The sequence below is a fragment of the Leiobunum rupestre genome, chromosome 8 (assembly GCF_980474605.1).
Source record: "Leiobunum rupestre chromosome 8, qqLeiRupe1.1.hap1, whole genome shotgun sequence".
NCBI lineage: Eukaryota > Metazoa > Arthropoda > Arachnida > Opiliones > Sclerosomatidae > Leiobunum > Leiobunum rupestre.
Genome location: NC_143391.1, coordinates 19,402,098 through 19,423,269, shown reverse-complemented (window position 1 = coordinate 19,423,269; position 21,172 = coordinate 19,402,098). Strand labels below are relative to the sequence as shown.

Genomic DNA, 21,172 nt, shown 5'->3' with positions numbered 1-21,172 from the left:
AAAAGATTTATTTTTTATTTACAAAATTATATTATGAGCTTAATAATTGTAATAAAATAAAACAATGTCTTGGAATTGTCCAACTATCTTTTACTAGACTTTTCTTCTCCTTCAACAAAAGATATAAGTCGTTGTCTTCCTCTCTTATTTATATGAGTCAAATTTATCAATCCAACTAACTGTTTTGGTGTATATTCCTATTGAAAAAATTCGATTTAAAAACATGAAATTATAGCCCAGATATTAGTATAAAGTTTAATTACTTTATGTAATCTAATCCATTCTTCTAAAGCTGTTTCTAACAAGTAATACGCCTTAATATATCCTTCTACAAGATCCCTATCTGGAATTGGTCTGATATCGGTAATTCTTTCAACTTTGCTAAGAAACTGTTGAAAATCTAGCTGCATCAAGGCTCTTCCTTCATTTGTACATTTTTTGGCTTGAGAAAAACTATCAAAGCAGAAAGAACTAATTATTCACAACTGGGAAGAAAATTGTAAGACATACCCTTCAATAAAAGTGTGATTAGATAAACGAAGGCTGTGTTCCCAAAGTATGTCCGAAACCTCTTTAGGTACCGGAGTGGCTTTAGACAACTCCGATAATCTAGTGCCAAAATATTGAAGCTCCTAAATAGTAGAAAAAAATAAACTGATATTAGCAATATCACTTTGGCATACACCCTAAGCTTAAGGAATTATTACTTTTAATAAAACGTCTACATAGAAACTGTGTTGAGACATTATTTCGTGAATATCCCAATTTACTCTATTCATTAAATTAATGACTTTATCACAATCAATGGCTTTCGAAGACACAGCCATATAAATTGGACGTCTAACTTCAACAGCGGTGCTAGTAGTCTAAATATAAAAAATTCCTTTAGTTGAAATTTGTTCAAAATATAAAAAAATAACAACCTGTGAGAGAAATTGTTGTAAAAATGCCCTTTTTGGGCCAGGTATGAGAGATTCTAAATGTGGTCGTAGAAAATCAAATTGTTCCGCTAAGAATACCCTAAATTTAAAAAACCCAAATGACAAATCAAAAATAACAAATAAAGTTTAATTTAAAAATCTTACAAAGATTCTGCAGCGGTAATTCTTTCTGCCAATTGGTATAGATGTTGGCCGGATTGTCTGTTAACTAATGGAGATGGCATTGGAGAAGGAACTTTGTCCTAAAATTAAAACTAATCTTTAAAACATATTTGAGAGCAAGCAGCTAAAATATATACTTGAAGTCTTCCATCAACTAAACCCATTTCAGTTTCATCTAGTATTAAATTATCGTGTATTCTTTTTAGAGTTGTTCTTAATTTGTTACTAAGTGAATTTTCTTCCTAAAAATGAACACTTTATAAAATAAGATTTCAACCAAATAAATAATTTTAAATTTTAAACTTACTATTTCTTGAGCAAAAAATAAATAAACCTAAAAAGGATAAGTTTTAAATAAGTTATAAAGAGACTATTTGATTTTAATATAATACTTACAGCGTACATATAATAATCAAAAAGTTGAGTCTTAAAGAAAAACACATCAAACGCAATTGGCCTAAGCACATTCATCATGTGCATGTACTTCCCAAATAGCCTTAAGACATTTAAGGTGGTATTGGTCAGTATAAGAGGTTTCTTATCTTTAGATAAAGATATTTGTTTAACATGACTTGACCCTGAATATCTAAACAAATAAAATTGTGGTTATATAACAAATGCACGTAAGACAAGTAGTATATCCAGTACTTTTTATGGAATGTTTCCCCAGTTTGTTCATCTACGTAGTCTTTCTTTAACTCTTCTGGAATGTCCGAATCATCACTATCAGAATCAGAAACTACTTTGGTTGTACTGTCATCCGCCTCATTTGCCAAAAGGACATCTTCATTATCTTCTTCAATTTGTTGGAATGGATTTCCTTGCTGACGAAATTTTTTAAAGAAACCAGTCTCTATCCCTTTCGAAAGAGATTCATTGACGTCAGTTTTTTCTTGCTTCGACTGAACCGGAGATACGGGTGGACTAAAGCATGGGCTTGATCTAAGATTAGAATGGCGTAAGAAGGCAAATTCCTACAAATTTTGAGATGATTTAGATCGTTTTCATAAGAAGTAATAGTTTAAAACTTTTTTACTTGCAAATGAAGAATTGTAAAATTGGCTCTAACAGGACAGAGTTCCCAGCTTTCATTTTCTAAGAACATTCTTAATTCATCCATACAGCCTCTTGAAAAATAATATAATAGCTTGTTTTTTTTTTTCAAGATAATTTAGACAATAATCAATACCTATGATAATTTCTAAAATAATTTATGGTCTGCTTTCTGACAGATTCTTGTAAATCTTCAGATTTACTACCACAAAATTCCTCTCCAATATCAATTAGTCTTTTAACTATGTCTAAAACTCTAATGAATTCATCAAAACTAAAGGATGAGATGTCTGATGATGACATAACAAACACTTTGACTTTCTGTTGAATATCTTGCCAAACTCTTTGGAGACCATGTTCTAATTTTTGATGGACATAACGACATACACCATCTTCCAGACTATTGCATTTTTCAGATTCATCTGTTACAAAGGTTTGGTAGTTACGCAATAGGTACAATGAAGGGATTGTTTGCAAAGCAAAAATTTTAATTATTAGTTATTAATTACCATCTGCCACTGAGGTTGAAGCCTCGCAGCTGGGCTTATTTTTCTCGTGCCATTCAAGAACACACCAATAGCTGAGAATAATTTCCCAAAGAGCTTTGCACAAGTCAATTAAACATGGAGTGAAACTTTCTCCAACAATATACTGTAATTATCAAAAATCAAATCGATAAAAATTTAACACGAAATAAATTCCCTATTTCAAATAACTACTTTGCATAACTCCGGATATTGCTGTTTTTGGAAGTTAGTTTCCGATTTGCCAGAGCAGAGCTCTACGTAGCCTAAAACAATGTTGAAGGCTTTATTATAAATTGCTCCTGTAAAGTGCATTACTAATTGGTCCATGGCAGTCTAAATTGACACAACAAAAAATTAGGATGTGACCTTTATTATTTGAACAATTTGGGTACTAGCCTGAGTTTTTCCTAGTAAATTATATGCCGCTTGTAGTTTTTCATAGAGAATTACATCAAACCTCGTACAGACTTTGGAGAGAGCAACATCTAATTGTTCTTCAGTCATCTCTAATGTGTCTTGAAGTTTTGAACTCAATTCACTATAATAAAAAGATTTTTTAATTAATGGAAGCCATATGTACAAAAAAAATTATAGCCTGACCTGATGCAATTGTAATGTTTGAAAGTACTAGAAGCTTTTTGGCACTCTAAAATTAATTGTATTGCCCCAGGATAGTCTTCTTCTTCTAAAAGTTCTCTCAAACGAACATCTGTTTGTTGCTGTAAACTTTGATTGATTAAAATATATGTCTTTAGTTTTAAATTGTAAAATTGCGATTACCAGGGTCTTAATCATTCTTAATGATCTTAGAAGGACTTTAAGTTGCTCTCTTTTGCGGTAGCTGGCCAATATCCCTAAACTAGCTGTTGTGAAGTCTTTTTTCGCTTGAGAAAGGCAACCCCTTCCTTCGGCGCAAATTTTGCTGGCATATTCTAATTTAGCTTGCAAATCAGTGACTCTTTGGAGTTCTTCGGCGTACGAAGCTTGGTTTTGTAGAATCAATTCTGACATCTTTTTCGACACCACATGATTCTGTTTCCTCAGATGTTGAAGTTCTGAACAAATTTTGGGTATATCGTTATCTTCAGGCAGTTTCTTAAAGAAATACGAGACATTCAATTTCACAGTAAAGGTATCATTTGATTGGCTTTTATATTTACTGTAAGCTCAAAAATTGCAGCATCAAACGTATCCTTGTAATAATCTTCATCAATGCTTTGAAGAATTTCTTTTGCAACTTGGGGGTCAGTTTCTTCTTCTCGCTGCTCCTTTAATCAAATTAAAGTTATTTCAGATTGCTTCACAAATTATTTTCAAATTTATATACTTTTTCTTTCACAACTACTGGCTCACTGGATAAATCATTTTCAACTATTGTTTCAGAATTTTGTGCTGGTGTTGCTGTTCCTTGCTATATGTGAAGTAATAAATGTTTAAATTTCATTTGTATTGCCAAGGCTTTGATCTTTAAATTATTAACTGACTTGAAAAACCAAGGATTTAAATTTCTTGGTAAAATCCATTGTGATTTTAATAGATTCTTTAAGCTCTGCTATAATTCATTTTAATACCATTATTCGTAAGACAAATAACACTTCAATATTTTAACAAAATGTGGATATCACGCGCATTGCTGGATGCCTCGCCTCCATGTTTAAACCTTTATAAATAAAGCCCGCCCCCTTCTTAAAAAAATAAAGACAGACGTTCTCCGCCTTCTTACCGTAATGACCATTCGGTACCTTTGAACCCCGGCAGCTGACGTTGTCTGCCAAGTTAAGGGGTGCAGCTCCGGACAACCATAAACAGGATGAACCCTACCCCATTCGAGGGAAATTCAAACTTGATATGTCTATTTTACCAACTAGAACAAATTTTAAGTTTTGCCAAACTGTTTTAATATGTTTTTTATATCTAAATTTGGTTCTTGTAACGGGCACTACTGGTAATTATATCACTTAACTATATTAAATATAGAATATAGTTTCATTTTATTTACAGTAGAAGATAAAATCGCAAATGCCATAGCCATAAAAATTGTACAAGAGCCCTCCAATAATATTGGAAATAACGCAGCTAATCCTATAAACACTGCAGATAAAGTTTTAATAGCAACAACGAAACCTTCTAATTTTTCTGGTCCGGAATACTTGAGCTATTTAAAGGGAAAATGTTACAGTACTACAGTACTAAATAAGTTGGTAAATTACACAATTCAATAGTCTTTAGATTAGAACGTGTAACTTGTATTTCAGGTATAAATTTGAACTTTGCCCATTTGATAATGTGACTCAACACGAAATTAAATACTGGAATCCTTTTAAGGGAATTTTAGGGTATGACTTTCGTAAAAGAAAACGTTTTAAGACAAAATGTAAGATGAATTAAATTTATAAATAAAAACAGTGTCTGGGAGGAATGGATAATAGACAACAACACATTCCTCGCCATGAAATTCAGCAACGGAGACGATTGCGGGGAAGTGGATAGAAATGCTATTGTAATATTAATTTGAAATTTTATTAATGCCCTGAAAAGATCCGATGAAACGTTGATAAAAATCAAAGGTTCACCTTTCATGTGGAAGAGAAAATAAACTCTCCAATGTGACAGAACCTGATAAGTGTCAATATCAATTGGTTTTTGAAAGTCCACATTTCTGCAATGAAGACAATTTGTTGGTATACCCAAGAATGCATTCGAAATTACAAGAAAAATGGGATCGTATAGAGTCAGAATTCCACGAGAAACTTATAACGAAAGAGGTATAAGATAAAAAATTCCTTGATCTGCCTCCGATTGAAATGGTCTCGTTTACAGGGTTATGATTTCTTTCTCAAAGAATTGTTTGCAGAAGCAAATTTGATGGTCCATCCTGATAAAAAAATCAAGCAAACAACTATCAGTGAAAAAATAGCTTCATTTGCTCCTCTTCAAAATTCCAAAAACGTAACAACAAAATTTAAGGAAGAATTTATTTTTGAGGATTTGAATCAATGCAATAAAGTAATAACTATAATCAGGAAATTATACACTTAATTGTGTGTGTAATTTCGTGATTGTAATAAATGACTTAACATTTTTAATGTAAGTAAATTTTGTAGGAATATCAGGAACTATACAAAGAATTCGAAAAGTTTCAGAAAAATCTACAAAATTAAGAATACAAAATATTCTTGGTTTGTGTGCTTTTTTTAATTGTATGAAGGACAAGTACAGCAATTTTAAAGGGTCAGCTTCAAACTCCCGAAAGAATATTGATTATGTACAAAAGTTTTATAATCATATATAGAATTAATATTTTATGAGCCAAAAAATTTCCTTTTTAAATAATTTAAATGCGCTTAGGATTATTAATTTAATAATTTATAAATAAAATTTGGTCAACAATCCAGTAATAAAAAATGGCAGTTACTGCAAATGCTTTGCATAAACCCAAGTTGTTGTGTATTATTTTTATACGGAAGTTGTGAAACCCTTTTATCACCATAGCCTCGAAACATAGGGAGGGGGGGGGGGAATATTACGTGGAATTCACGAAAATGTAAAATACACATATACAAAATATTTACAACAACACATTCCAACTTTTCGAAGTTGAATTTTTTTCCACTGCTTTTTAAAATGATTTTCTAAGTACTGAATCTACAAAAAAAAATCATATGACACTTAGCAAAACCGATGATATTGGTTTTATAATGATTATAGCTACCAAAATTTAAGCCTTTAAGTGGTAAGGCGATTTAAATAACTGATGATGGGTTCAAATTCAAATATTAATGTTTGGAAAAGGCGTAAAATGACACTTCTTCATCGAAGAATTGCAAATTACTGGTGAAAATTAGCGTTAGTTAGTCATTTTAGGGCGAACTTTTCCTAAAAAGTTAGCTTAAAACGAATTTTTATAAGGCACAGGACATAAGGTACATTATTAGCTGAATTTAGAAGGTTATTAATCTTGTATTTTTTATCTAGTTTTGATGTGTCTAATATTATTATTAGAAATCTAAAATTCATTTTTTTCTCCCACAGTAATATATCACAATTTTCACGTTCTCTCTCCCTCCGCGTAAATTTGACCAATAAAAATTCTTCACGACAACAAAAAGAGACCTATTTCCCGAAAAACACATGGGTTTTTATTCAATTTTTAAATAAATACGTGTAAATCTTTATTATCTCTCTCCTATTTCTTGGCAGTTTTCGTATATAAACGATATCTTTTCACTATGTACACATGCTAGGATTGGAAGCCTAAAAACACGGGTGAAGAAAAATCACGAAAGGTTTTGGTATTCGCTTTACCAAACTGAAATTTTACTAAAAGGTAAAAAAGTAGAGAAACATTTTTTACCACTCAAAACAGACCTAATGAAACAAAAAAAAAGGCCTTCTTGAAAATGAAAGAAAACAAGGATAACAAATAACTTTTTCAATAAACCATTCCCATTCTTTCATCTACTAGCATTTCTTCGGAAAATATAAGCCTCTTGCTCAGCGTGAGACCTTCGAATTCGACCATTTCGCTTTTGGTTTTCATGGTTTGCCTCTCGACGCTGGAAGTTGTCGTGGTACAAGAGACGTGGTGGACGGTACTGCCGTGAATATGTTGACTGCTGTGGTGTTCCTTGTTAGGCGTGGGCGTCGTGGACCGTTCTCTCCTGAGTTTCAAATCTGGCAGTATGTGAATGGCCCTCTTATTGGCGGGTTCGTCGTCGACGTGGTGACGCAAAGCGTGCTCCTCTAATCTGTTCTCCATTTGTGACAAAGGAACAGTCACGTCTCGGTTGGCCTCTTCGACAACGGCTTCTAGAGGTACCACGACGATATTTATCGATGGTTTCTCTTCTTCAAGTTTAGCTCGTTCTTTTTCGACGGATTCGTTCTGCGATTTGATTGTACTTTCAGGAGTGAGAGCGGTTGTGGCTGCTGGTGCTTTTACTTTGGAGGATGATTCTTCTTCGTTTCGCGGGTGAATGGACGGATGCTCGATTCTGTTGTTGTCACTGACGGATTTTAGATTGTTTTGGTCATTGTCACATTTATTACGTTGGTCACCGGTGTGATTGCGTTGCGGCGAGTGGTTCAACAAGTTTGGCGTGGCGGTTGCGTTGTCGTCAGGCGTGGACAGGATCAGGGGCATGCAGGCTTCTTGGGAGACGTTCACTTCCGAGTGGCTACGACAAGAGAGCCACGAATGTTTCAAACAATCTTTTACCATCATGCGTTCGCTGAAAAAAAAAACCCATTAAAATCTGACGCCAGCATCCTCCTCACACTTAAGAGCATGATTCGGTTTTGAAACTTACCTAGCCTCTCGGACTAACAGCCGTCGAATGAAATCTTTTGCATCGTTAGACACTCCTTCGAAGAGGTCACTAGGGAATTCCAAATGACCATCCGTTATGTTGCAAAATGTTTCTTGCTTCGTGTCCCCACCGAATGGCGTGTGTCCAGAGAGCAAAACGTAGGCCAATATACCAATACTCCTGTTGGGGAAAAATTGTAGGCGCAATTAGACAAAAATTGCATTAGGTTTGTCGACGAGTAATTGTTTAACGTCTGGGTCACTTTCTCTTATGTAAGCCTCTTCTAGAGAAAAAAAATAGTAGCCTTTGATAAAGATGAGTAAAAAACGAAACCCTCCGGGCTTTAAGATAGAATGTTCTAACTAGTGGAAGTTAATGGGCCGGTTTCAATCGCGTGTTTTCGCCACTGATTAACGACGCGTGTTTTAATTCGAAATATTTTCCGCTGCGGGGTCAAAGAAACTAACGAGAGGATGTTTGTTCTCTCTTTTAAAGCGTCAAGTAACAAAATCTACACCGAAAGAAAAGTTGAAAGAGTAAAAATTAACGAAGATGCCAAAGTGTGGCATTCCCGACAAACTTGAGTAGCATTCATTAAAACGAAAACTAAAGGACGTTCAAGTTGGCACTTTCGCGGAGGATAAAAAAACAGAGAACCTTAGAAATTTCGCGCCGATCTATGTTTAGAATTTTAGAGGCAACGCTTGCACCTATACTTCTTCGGAATGACACGCGTTCTCTCGATCGAGCTAATACCAAATACACGACTTTAAAAAACACTAACTCATCAAATTCAACAATACCACAGAGATGATGGTATTTTGATTATTACGTAAAGTATGGTCAAAAAACATCGGGAACTTACCACATATCGGTAGAGAGGCTGATTGGCTCATAATGTAAAACTTCGGGGGCTGAAAAAGATACCAACATTCCAATTAATTTGAGCAATTTTAATAACTACGGGGCGTTTAGGCGTGGTTCTAATCGAAAGCTCGGTAGATTTTCAAGTTTTAATTTAATTTTTTTTAATAAATTTACAAAACTTGACTCGTTAAAATTGTAATTTCAATAGTGGAAAAACGCTATTTCGCGAGTAGTTGGAGATTTTTTGGGAATAACTGGTTAAAAAGCTTTAAAATTTATCGTCGGAAAAGTTTCAAGGCACCCTACTGACCCAAATGCTAGCTCATTCCGCAATTATACGTAATTCGAACAGAAAATACATCGTTCGAAAATTGGAGACTTTCGGTACCATTCGAAGATCGAGTTTTCCCTTTCTAAAAACGGACATTTTCGCAATCCCAATTTGTTGAAGGCAGAACATACTGGAAGACGAAATTGGAATAATCTGTCAAAATGAGTGAAACCAAAACCCGCGCTCAAGTTTAAATCTCCGCGAAATGTACGTAATTATTGACACGAGACGTAGGAACAAGAAAACCCTTCATAGATATGATCGATCGAATTTTAAACGTTTTCCAAAAATGACAACGAAATGTTCACGGAACAAAATGGAACTTCAAATCCTACGCTTTAATAAAAACACTTTTTTTTGCCTTAAACAAATTAAAAAAGCATTGCCATTTCACAACGTAAGGAGGTGTCACCGTTGTATTTCCTACTAAAACGTATTCGTTACGGTACAGTTTCTTCCCAAAAACCAAATGTTCAATAATTCGACTGGATTTTAAAGTTAGTTACATATAAGATTCTATTGTTCGTGTTTATAATAAATTAATTATCAAGCCTTTTCTCGTAGAGGTAAACGTTTCGAAAAATCACGCGAAAGGTGAATCCCGGGATAGGCGAAATAATTCGACCTTGAAAATGCTAAACGACAAAGAGTGGCGTTGAATAATAGGCTTCGGTCACGCTTAAGTAATACCATAAAATGCGCCTTTGAAAGAACTATACGTAGCTACGAAAGAATTTAAAATATTCGCCCCGAAGGAGTTCCGGTGTATGCTTCACAGACTGGGATTAATTTATGCACCAGCAATACTTTTTTAAAACTCCGCTCATTATATCAAAGATGATACGCGGCAGTTAATTAACCAAATCCCAATCAAGTTCTGAATATCCGCGCCTTACCTATACGCGATCGAAGAAATAAAGGAGAAAACTAGAATCCAAAGGAAAACGTCGTTAAGATTATACTAACCCACTTAAATACAGTAAAAAAAACAGCCAATTTACGAATTATAATGGTACTCTGTGGGCCCCTTACAAATTCCTTTTATTATTAACACAAAATTCGACGCGGAAAAATTAACGCGCGGTTTTTGACCCATTTTTCCGTTCTCGGTTTTGTTGCTACTTGTTTAGGCTCTTTACCGAGGATTAAATTAAGCGCATCATCGCGTCATCCGGTGCGCGAAAGTAGGACCGGACCCAAGTGATATTTACAAAAAAATATTGGCGTAAAATGGTTTACTAACAATCGTTAAAAATTCCGGAATGAGGCTGTAGTGGCGACGGAGAGCCTAATTTGGGAAAGAAGGGATGAGAAGCCGCGTTAGCATTGACGAGAGAAGAAGCGCTAGAGAAAAGAATGAGACGAAACCTCCGAAGAAAGAAGCCATTAATAAAAACAGTCTTTCGGTGCTTGCTCACTTCCACCCGCACACGGCGGTAAATAGAAATGGAGGATGGAGAAAAGATGTAGAGATGATTCTCAGCTTCCGTCACTAACCGACAACGTCACTCGACTATACAGCCAAAACGGGAGAAAGGGTAAAATCCAAAAGGGCACGCTTCCAAGTGAGGAACGCTAATCGCCCGGATTTCCAAATATATTTCCAAACAGCGCGCGCTTAGATTGGAGCAAACAAGACGGAGCGCAAGATTACGACCGTGACCCCTCTTGTCAAAACAAATTAGTCAATAGGAATTTTTTGACACCTCCGCCCGAATTTCGCTCGCTTGTTTTCGCGAACGAGCGACGGATGCTTATGACCCAATCTTGGCTGGAGTGGCCTTCGAGATTTATTAGCTCGATCCAAGTTGATCGATTGAAAGAAAAAAAAGGTGCTGATTGCGAAAGTGAATAAATTTTAAACAATCTTCTTTTTGGAACGAGAAATATTATTAACGCGAACTTTTCATAACGTACAAAAAGAGGTGGGTTTAAAAACCCTCCAAAACGCGGTCGTGAGGTCTCATAGCCAAAGTTTGAAATTACAATTTCGTTACGAAAATATAAATTTGTTGATTCACTAACAAGGAAACGACCCGAGGTGATAATCACCGATTTTGTTCAAACTCGGGTATAGTGTACAACTCCACGTACCTTAAAAAACCTGCAAGGGAAACGTTGCGACGGGCTTTCGTTTTGCCATGGCAACCGAAAACGTTTTTGACAACATGATTTGGAATTTAATCAAGTTTAAATGCAATTTGGTCTATTTGGGGGGGGGGGGGGGGCCTTAAAAACCTTCAGATTCCCATGTTATTTTCAATGGAAATAATTCCAAATGATGTTGTCAAAAACGTTTTCGGTTGCCATGGCAAAACGAAAGGCCGTCGCAACTTTTCCCTCGCAGGTTTTTCAAGTTACATGGCGGTGTACATTATACCCGAGTTTGAACCAAATCGGTGATTATCACCTCGGGTCGTCTCCATGCAAGTACAAAATGCGAATGGGTAAGCTTAATTGTAAGAAGCTAACGCAGTTTGTCACCGAATCAACTTACCTACGTAATCCGGGGTGCCGACAATCTCTCGGATCTCGATGCCTTTTGTGATGACGCGAGAAATTCCAAAATCGCACAGTTTGACGTCGCAATGAGGGTAGGAGCTGGTCAACAAAATATTTTGAGGCTGTCAAAAAACAAAATCAGAATGAAACCATTTATTAGTAAGAGAAAACCGGCATTTCGTTGTAAACACGTTAAGAGAACAAAGAGAGGGAAGCTGTAGAATGCGCTGAAAAAAGTCCTTCGCGTTAAAATGAAACTGATACTAAATAGAAGCTAACACGCGTCACTGTGACGTCAATCTCGGAACGTCCTAACATCGGAAGCGGCCAAATATTGTTCTACTCGCTTGTACTATTTTAAGTCTCGGATTTATTTCCATTTTTAGAAGAAGATAATACGAAATCTGCGGAAATTTCCAAGGCTCTTCATTCGACAAGCAAATATAGATCGACCCTACCTTAGTGTCGTGGCTGATTTTACGTAGAATGCAGTGGCGGCGCTAGGGGGTAGGCCAGGTAGGCAACTGCCTACCTTAAAATTTTGAGGGCCCCCAAAATCATCCTATAAGGGGACCCAAATTCATCTAGAAAGGGTCTCAAAATTGTCCCAAGAGATAAAATTATTTATAAATAACAATGAAACAATTAATTTTTGAGGTATCTCCTAGTAATTAAAACCAGTTCTGTTATATTTGGACTCGTTTAACTGTTGTCAAAACTATTTTGTTCGTCATGTACATCGCTACTTTATTTTATTGAAGCATTTCGTTGAGAAAAGGGGGTCCCGGGTCCATTTATTTGGTTTGCCTACCCTCGCGAAAATTCCTGGCGCCGCAACTGGTAGAATGTTTAATAATAAATAAAACGAATTAGCCGAAACATCTACTAAACTATGCACTATTGTACTATAGATAGTTTAATCCACGAACCTATAGCTAAAAAAAGAATTTTGGCAAATATTTTTCAGCTCAATTAAACTATATAAGCATCATTCATTTTTCGATATTTATAAATACTAAACTTTCTACTTAATATGTATTAGGGTTAACGTTTTAGCGAAAGACGCGTTATAAAAGAACTTCCCCCGGCCCCTTATTGATGTATTATAGGGCGAAAAATAGATTCAACATCGCTAAATAACTTCCTACATCCACATTCCAAAGTCGAGCAACGCGTATACAAACATTAAAAGACTGACCAAAAAAATATTTAATCTATATTTATATATTTGAAGATTTTGCCCTCTAATTTTTCCTGATATTCAAACGGGCTCTGAGCCACTTTAAATATTTTGAAGGGGGAAAGAAACGAGGGGACACTGGAGTAACGAGATGTTACGCAAAAACGCGATATTACGACTTCAGTACATTTTTCCTCGACTCAAATTACGCAACGACATAAAACTTTTAAGAGCGAAAGAGCAAATTAAAGGAATATAGCGAGTTTAAGCAAAAACGATTAAAAAATTCCCGTGCAAAATTAACAAGACCGAATTAATATCAATTAACCGTATAATACTAACTGGTAACCTAGTTAGTAGAAAAAATCACCTACAGCCTTTTAAATTAAAAAATATCGTTAATTTTGAGCGAAATATATAAACAATTTTTTTTTTGCAATTTCACTGCCAACTTAAACAACCCGTGGCGAAGTCCGGCTACAAAGGGATTGAAAGTCAATGTGCCGAAACAATGGGTGAATTTAAATAAAAATAAAATTAAAAGGAAGTACCAATAGGAATTGACGCCATTTTTAAATTAAATCTCAATCAGGTTGATTACGTTGACCCTCAACGTTAGCGTAAAAATGGGGCGCGGGGAAACGACATGGAGGTTGAAAGCTGGTCCGAAATTGTTCATAAAAATGAAAGTGAAAAAATAAACTAAATGATAATGATCTCCGGCGTTCTGGGAGAGTTAATTGTCCGCTGGCACCGCGAGCACACTCGTTAAAAATCTCGTGAAGTAATACAATTTCCCCACATTAAATAAAAGTTGAGCATTGGTTACATAAAGAAGGGGTTACGCGCTTTTTGACAAAATTACTATGGCGCAACGAAAAATATTTTTCAGTTATAAGTATAGCATTTAGCATAATTTTACGAAAAGCGCGCTTACCTTGATTAATTCGATTACGTTTAAGGTTATAGTTACGCGGCGCTTATAAGCGATTATCAAACGTACAATGAAGTTCCTAAAATAATAGGAAAAATACGGGTTAACTAATATATTTAATTGTCCAAGGAAGAATTTCAAATTTATTTTTAATGTTAATTTTCAACGGACATCAATTTAGTCAAGAAACTTAGTAAATGGGTCAAACAAACCCGAAATTTGCAATTTCGAACGGTTGGTTTTTTAATATCCCCGCATTGCAAACATTTCCATTGTACGCTAAGGTAAACAGCGCCGGCTGACGGGTTTGAAAGGAGCTACGGAACATACCCAAATGATTCCCCGAGTCCCCTTCATTCGATTTATTTCCATAGGAACACGCGGTTATTATTGTTGGATTAAAATCGCAACGATTCGGTAAAACTAACATTATTCTTTAATTCGCGCTTAGTAAAAAAAATTAAAGATATTCCCGCAATGTTTGGGACTTCCTGATTGTAGATTTCAATTTGAGTTCAAAAACGCGGATGCGTATCTCTTTCCATTGGATTTACCGATCGTAAATAAAACGAGGAGTTGCTCTGGCGTGTTATTTTTCCGAGGCCAAATAGGTTTTATTCGGCCAGCTTGGTCCTTAATTATTCCTCCCTGGCAGCGAGAGTTCTCTACCCGCGCGAATGAATGGAGTTACCGCGCCGAATATCGTTTCCTAAAACGATCCCGAATGGTGTAATTCCGCGTATTCAGGCAGACACAAATGGGTGAAAGTAGAAATGGAACGAGCGTGCGAGCTTCCCCAAATGTATGCAAAGGGGTTAACGCGAAAGTGACTCATTCGTACGAGTGAAAACACGCGCGACTTTCTAAAGCGGAGGTGGACCCTTTATACACAATTATTACCCAATACCTTCTTTTTTCTATTATTTGCAAATCAATAAATGACAATAATGAAAGCGAAATGTCTAAATATAAACGTGTTTGCGCAGTTTAGATAAGATTGATGGACATTTTGACCGCCCCCCCACATACATTTAAAAGGTGATATGTCGACGCACCCTGCAGCATTTGAATTTATACAAAGTTTTTTGTTTTTAGTTTAGAATCGTCCGCATTTCGGGCAAAGTAACAACAAAGGCAGCTGGTGCGAGAACAGAAATTGGTCTTCTTTAATTGTTCCAATTTATGGAACGCCAAACCGGAAAAAACTCTTTGTTATAGTAGAAAATTCATTTATAATATGTTAGGAAATCGATCTACAATATAGTAGAAAAATGCTTCTATAATATAGTAGAAAAAATGCTTCTATAATATAGTAGAAAAATGCTTCTATAATATAGTAGAAAAAAATGCTTCTATAATATAGTAGAAAAAATGCTTCTATAATATCGTAGAAAAAATGCTTCTATAATATCGTAGAAAAAATGCTTCTATAATATCGTAGAAAAATGCTTCTATAATATAGTAGAAAAAATGCTTCTATAATATAGTAAAAACTGTATTATAAAGTGAACCCTTCACTAAAATATAATTTTCAGTGAAACAGAACGCTTCTACTATATTTTAGATTATTTTTTCTACCATATTATAAATCATTTTTCTACCGTATTATAGATGATTTTTCTACCATATTATTGAAGCATTTATTTCTACTTTATTATGGATGAATTTCCTACCATATTCTAGAAGTATTTTTTCTACTTTATTATTGATGAATTCGCTACCATATTATAGATTAATAGGCGCTTAAATAAAACATCTTCCCAGAAATTGCCAAGAAGTAATATTTCAGACAGCCAGGACTCATAAGTTATATAGTGCTTGTTGAAATATTAGAAAGCTGGAAACTTTTCTCGAACATAACATGGGTTTTTTTGCTAAGCGTTAACAAGCCAAAAAAGGTTACCTGGTTAAAAGGAAACACTTGTTGCATACCGTACTGCAAAAGTAATACGTTTAGTTCTATATGAATTAGTTTTCATCTTTTTCCGAAAGATAATTTTATACGAAATGAATTAACTCTGCCTCCATGAGAAGCCTTAAAATTGCCCGGTAATATAAAAATATTCCGTATAATTTTAATTATTTATACCATAAGAGGATGATAATAATAATAATATTATCTTCTTATACTTAGATTTAGTAACATTATATATTTTACCTTAAAATATATTATCGAAAATTAACATTAGTAAGTTCCTTATACACGTGAGCCGACGCATTTCTTATCTGATGCAAAATTCTCATGAGGACAAAAACGCGTCTCCAATTGGCTTAAATATGACATTTTGGCTAGCCATTCTAACCGTTTAACCAACCGACCGGAAATAGTTCCTTCCCAGATGAATTTGGAGAGGGGAGTAAAAACCGACTTAACCGAGTATCTTTTATTGAAGCGTCCATTTTCTACCATATTATAGATCAATTTTCTACTATAATAAAGGGTTTTTTCCGGTTAGGCGTCCCATACCAATTCCGCGGGACTAGTCGGCTCGAATATACTGTGAACAGTAAAGCAAAGTTGTACGATTTTGATCGCCGACTTATTTGAGGCGTATATTTCGGCATGGATTTGAGGACGTAAAAATATTATGTGGAAGAAGTCGGCAATTGATGGAGTCCAGACGTTTGGGAACGCGAGAAAAAAAAACGAGGTCATATTCGAGTCAAAAAGGTCGTCATATCTAGGGCAGAATTTCTGGGAGACGGCGGCTCAAAGCGCAACCAAAGGCGCAGAGTCCTTCCCTGATCTAGGCTGACGCACCACACATATTTTACATTCAGGGTCAAACATTTTTCGAATGCCAAAAGTCACGCCAAGGAAGGGAGGGAGTATAGGCAAAAAAAAACACCATCCACCAACTTGTCAAACGTCATAGCATTTTAGGTACAATAAGAAAGCCTTTCAATATAAAATATGATATCACGGACGCTGTACACGGGCCGACTGAACTATAATTTAGAAACCCCTGACGTATTATGAAAAATAAAAAGCCCTCTAAACTTTAAAAAGAAGAACGAGTAATAGCGGCACCCAGCGGACCAGCCCATGCGATTAGAAGAAAATATTTGGAGGAACCGTAAAAGCCGCATCCGTTTTTATAATGGTACCAGAGCCGCGCCTTTTTTCTCGGACGAATATGATTCTAGTATCATTTTCTACGGGGGCATTCGCGAAGATGCTAATTCTCGGTATAGCCTTCGTTAAAATCAGGTGAAAAGAGTGCTTAAAAAACCTTGAACGATATATAATTCCCGGAGAAAGACAATACCAAAACAGGGAGATGGAATTCTTCTATCAGCCGTAAAAAAATAAGCGGCGACCTTGAAAAGAAACCGAAGCTCTCCCCTGTTCCGACATATTTTTAACGGGGTATTTTTATTTTTTTTCTTCTAACTTCTGAGGTAAGCAATACCTCGAAGATTTTCAAAGACACGCATTCGAGCGAAACAAAGGAAAATGCGCGGCCCTCCCCTCTTTTTCCGTAGGTATCCTTGGTTCCACCCCCCCCCCCCCGTATTCTGGTAAATAAAGAAAGGTATTCAAATTATATCTCTTATATTTCTAAGCAGACCATGACGCGAACGGCAATTATTCTATTTGTAGAGAAGGTTTCTCAACTCGGGAGACGCGGGATTTCATACGTAACTGCCCAAAGTCAATTTTCCGTTCTTTCTCGTGCCAAAGGATCAATTAGAGAATCCTGATCCTGTTCGATTTTTTTTGGACATAATGATCTCCACCCTCGCCCGTTCTCATTTTCTGGCCCCCTCTTTTGGAATTCGGAATAAATAAAATTATATATTTGTCACGAGACGCGTTAAAAACCGAATCGTAATAATTGTTCTAATTTTTAGATTGGGGGAATACAAACTCAAATAATTTGTTGACGGAGATGGACGCGTATAATAACAGAATGGAATTCGCTGTAGGCAAACGCGATTTTATCTTATGTTTAAAAAAAACCTACGGGATGAAAGGGTACTCTACTATAATCATTAATTAATTGGTATCCCGAGTTTTCGCTGTCGGGGCACTTCCGTAAGCGACTCACGCTATTTCCTACACCAACTAAACTATTTACGTTCGGCAAATTTAGCAAATAGTTTTGGAGGGATTTGGAATATTCGGGTTATCCTATACGCAATGGGCCAAAGATTAAGGTAAGAGACAAAGAAAAGGCAAACAGACAATTCTCGCGACGGAGTAAGACTATTAAACAACAATTAACTAGCCTTAGTTTGGGCGGTATGGCAGAATCCGCATTAGCAGACACTCTCGCGTTGTGTTGGCGCCTTTATAGTCCTTTAAAATTGGTTTCGCTCTTGAAATCGAGCCAATGGCTAAAGAAACGGAGGTAGACTGAGCCCAAGTCAATCACCAGCGAAACAGTCCCGAGTAATTAGGCCAGATAAGCGGGGAAGATTGCGCCAATAGAATTAATGAAGAGAAAGACAAGCGGAGATAACACCAACGCGAGAACAACAAAACAGTACGCAATTAAGTCGAAAAAAACCCGAAAGTTTTCTACAGAGTTGACGCCTGAACCCATTGTCTCCCGGTTTTTCTTTCCAGAAGAAAAATCTTTTTGGCAAACAACGGCGGAACATTTCGCTAATCGAGCATCGTAACGCGCTACCGCATTAAAAGAAACCGGCAGACTTTCGCGCAGACGAAAGCGAAAATGTAAAAATAAGGCGCGCATTACGAGAGATAAAAGAAAGGTTTTATATAAAGAAAACACTCGGTAAAGGTCGAGGAGTGGATCTAGCGAGGCCTTCAACTTTCTTCAAATTCCTGGAGCGCTACTTTTTACCCAATAGATTTAGGCTCGTTGACAAAATAGCGCGCCAACAGAAATCTCTAAAAGAGCTTATCTACCAAAAATTAATGCCGGTAGAAATTTACGTCCCGGGCGATTTAAGGAACGCGCCTTTCTGGCTAGTCCCGACTGCAGAAAGCGCCGAGCGAGAGGCTTCGATTGGCATTTAAAAAAGAGAAAACTACCTTATTTCTCTCTTCGGAAGATATCACAGTCGACAGATTAGAAACTGGTCGTAAATATCGAATGTCAATTCGGAAGCGAGTGACTCGGTTTACAAAGTAAATAGATAAATTGGAAAATGCCACCCTAGGAGGTGGGGAAGGCGGACGCGTCTTGGCTGGAGGTTCAGGATAGAGGTCGGTAACGGTTAATCATTATCCATGATTAAATTGATTTTTTTCGGGAAGAAATGTAAACAAAAAAATTTACCGGTTAATATTTCGGAAACTGATTAAAAACATGTGTTATTCGTAAAATTTGAGCTTTTTATCGAAAAAAACGTTGTTTTTTCCGATTAATTTTACAAATTTACCAAAAAATTAATCGGATAATACAGAAATATAAATTACTTGATCAAAACGTTTTACGAATAATTTTGAGAGCTTTATCTATTGAATAAAAGTTAACCATCCCCGACCTCTAGTTTAGGAATTCCGAAAAGCGAATTTTTCACCCGAGAAAAATGAAAACGAGGGCGGACGTTTTTGGTTTTATATCTAACTATTCGGAAAACCGCTTTCGCGTTACCTTCAAATAAACGAAATATGATATCAGAGCTCGTTCAAATGGGTATCTTTTAATCGCGAATGAGAGCACGAGCGGAGAGAAAACATCAGTAACGAAATACGCGGACGAGGGACCACCTGCGAAAATACGCGGAAGCTGTTGGGGACCCTCAGATTAATCGGGCTTTAAACCCTCTTTAATGGCACACGCGGAGGGGGCTCCGAAGAATCCACTTCACTCTATACGTCCCGACGCCGAGTGCAAAAATCCTCGCATTCCCGCGTTTTTTAGAAGATCAATTTCGGCGAGAGATCCCGGATACGATAACATCAGCAACGCGACACCTCGTAACATCCTTCGACTCTATCCGAGAGAAATGTTCTCCATAAAATGGAAATATCATCTCTCATCTCACGCAGGCAGCGTGTCAAATGGTTGCTGGTCGACGGCCTTTTTTACATTTCAAAAAGACCAGAGAACCAGTTAAAATTCTTTATCCGAGAAGACGTAAATAAAATACGAGGAGTCATTCCCTTTCACTCTCTTTCCAATTAAGGGGACAATTAAAGCCCGCGATGTCTCCCAAGCAAATTTCGCGAGAGCCTGGCTTAATTTCGAGGCCATCTAGCTTAAAAATCATGATCAAAGGATGCTTTTTTTACAACACACGCGGTTTAAAGGATAAGGCTTTCTTGGCATCGTTTCGCGACTTCCGCCTGGCCTAGATCTCGAGAACCTCTATCTTCTAACAAAATAAAACATTTTTCAAAAGCAACCGTCGTTGTCTTTTCGTGTTCCGTCCCATTTCGAGATTGCCGCAAATTCACCCGTCTACAATCTAGAAAATTGTAGAAACAGTGGCGTAGCTATCATAGGGCTGGGTTATACTGTGGAAAAATTCGGGAAATGCACGTATTTATGTAACGTGAATACTTCCGACGCTTCGTCACGCCGCTAACTGAAACTGCAGCAAAATATGACATTGATCCCCAAATTCAAGTATAACGGCAGAGAAAAGTTAAAAAAAACATCTTGACGAATTAGCTTCTGACCACCGATTCGAAAAAATTGAAGATATTTTTAAAGTGACCATTTTCAATAATGTGTTAGACATTTTGATATCTCAAATAGAGCGGCGTTTTACTGGTATGAGCGAAATATGCAACACGTTTGATTTTCTAACGCCAAATGTTTTAGTAGATATCGACGAAACAGTTTTATTACAAGAATGTGATCAATTTCAGTTAAAATATTCTGATATAATAGGACCAAATTTTTCGCTTCAATTTCTCAATGTTTACCATTTGGTTCTACCCGAATTAAACGAACCCTGGATTGTTCAACAATTTTAAGGAAATTCGGAGTTCTTGAATGTGACGTTACAGAAGTGTTTACTGCAATGTTATTATTTCACACTATACCTGTAACTTCCGCAACAGCTGAAAGATCTTTCAGCAAACTAAAAATAATTAAGTTATTTGCGGAATAGTCTGGGACAAAATCGGCTTTGCCATTTATCATTAATAGCAATCGAGAACAAGGCTGCATCAAAATTAAATTTGAACGAAGTTATTAATAATTTTTAAAACATTAAAGCGCGCAAAAGATTGTAAGTTTTCATTAAAAATTTTTAAATAGAAAAAAAGATTTTTCATTATCTATTTTTTTGGAAATATTGGTTAGATAGCCCATTTGTTTTTTGCACCGGGGCCCCTTGCCCTTTAGCTATACGCTAAAGTGAAAGTTTGAAAATAACCGAACAACTTCGGCCCCAAAATTGCTTTTCCGTCGATAAAACAAATAGAGGGAGTTAATGG

At 36.2% G+C, this 21,172-nt stretch overlaps 3 protein-coding genes across 4 annotated transcripts in view; 1 reads left to right on the top strand and 2 right to left on the bottom strand.

Annotated features, from left to right (window-relative positions):
* Positions 1-23: 23 nt before the first annotated feature.
* Positions 24-4,423, bottom strand: Vps50 (vacuolar protein sorting 50). Its single transcript, XM_090156856.1, has 21 exons — positions 4,407-4,423; positions 4,168-4,235; positions 4,011-4,094; positions 3,844-3,951; positions 3,464-3,778; positions 3,284-3,402; positions 3,080-3,221; positions 2,876-3,016; positions 2,666-2,807; positions 2,293-2,578; positions 2,140-2,230; positions 1,752-2,077; positions 1,500-1,689; positions 1,411-1,437; positions 1,241-1,345; positions 1,086-1,183; positions 924-1,020; positions 708-866; positions 511-632; positions 264-453; positions 24-197 (listed from the first exon to the last, which is right to left on the bottom strand). Exons 2-21 carry the CDS (start codon positions 4,204-4,206, stop codon positions 84-86), a joined length of 2,895 nt encoding a protein of 964 aa, XP_090012982.1. The 5' UTR covers positions 4,207-4,235; positions 4,407-4,423; the 3' UTR covers positions 24-83.
* On the top strand, positions 4,358-6,007 carry LOC149932652 (N-acetylglucosamine-1-phosphotransferase subunit gamma-like). 2 transcript variants are annotated; one of them, XM_090156859.1, is made up of 7 exons: positions 4,358-4,628; positions 4,688-4,880; positions 4,939-5,019; positions 5,090-5,183; positions 5,251-5,448; positions 5,504-5,689; positions 5,788-6,007. In XM_090156859.1, exons 1-7 carry the CDS (start codon positions 4,532-4,534, stop codon positions 5,842-5,844), a joined length of 906 nt encoding a protein of 301 aa, XP_090012985.1. In that variant the 5' UTR covers positions 4,358-4,531; the 3' UTR covers positions 5,845-6,007. The 2 variants fall into 2 exon arrangements, with proteins under 2 accessions (XP_090012985.1, XP_090012984.1); XM_090156858.1 differs by having other exon boundaries at positions 4,360-4,628; positions 4,685-4,880.
* The window catches only part of Drak (Death-associated protein kinase related), a 57,196-nt gene continuing 41,667 nt past the window's right edge, over positions 5,644-21,172 (bottom strand). Inside the window, exons 5-8 of the mRNA XM_090156857.1 lie at positions 11,688-11,814; positions 8,858-8,906; positions 7,993-8,172; positions 5,644-7,914 (exon numbers count right to left, since the gene is read on the bottom strand). Coding sequence (XP_090012983.1) covers positions 7,116-7,914; positions 7,993-8,172; positions 8,858-8,906; positions 11,688-11,814 — 1,155 coding nt within the window. The 3' untranslated portion in view covers positions 5,644-7,115. The remainder of the gene's footprint in view (positions 7,915-7,992; positions 8,173-8,857; positions 8,907-11,687; positions 11,815-21,172) is intronic.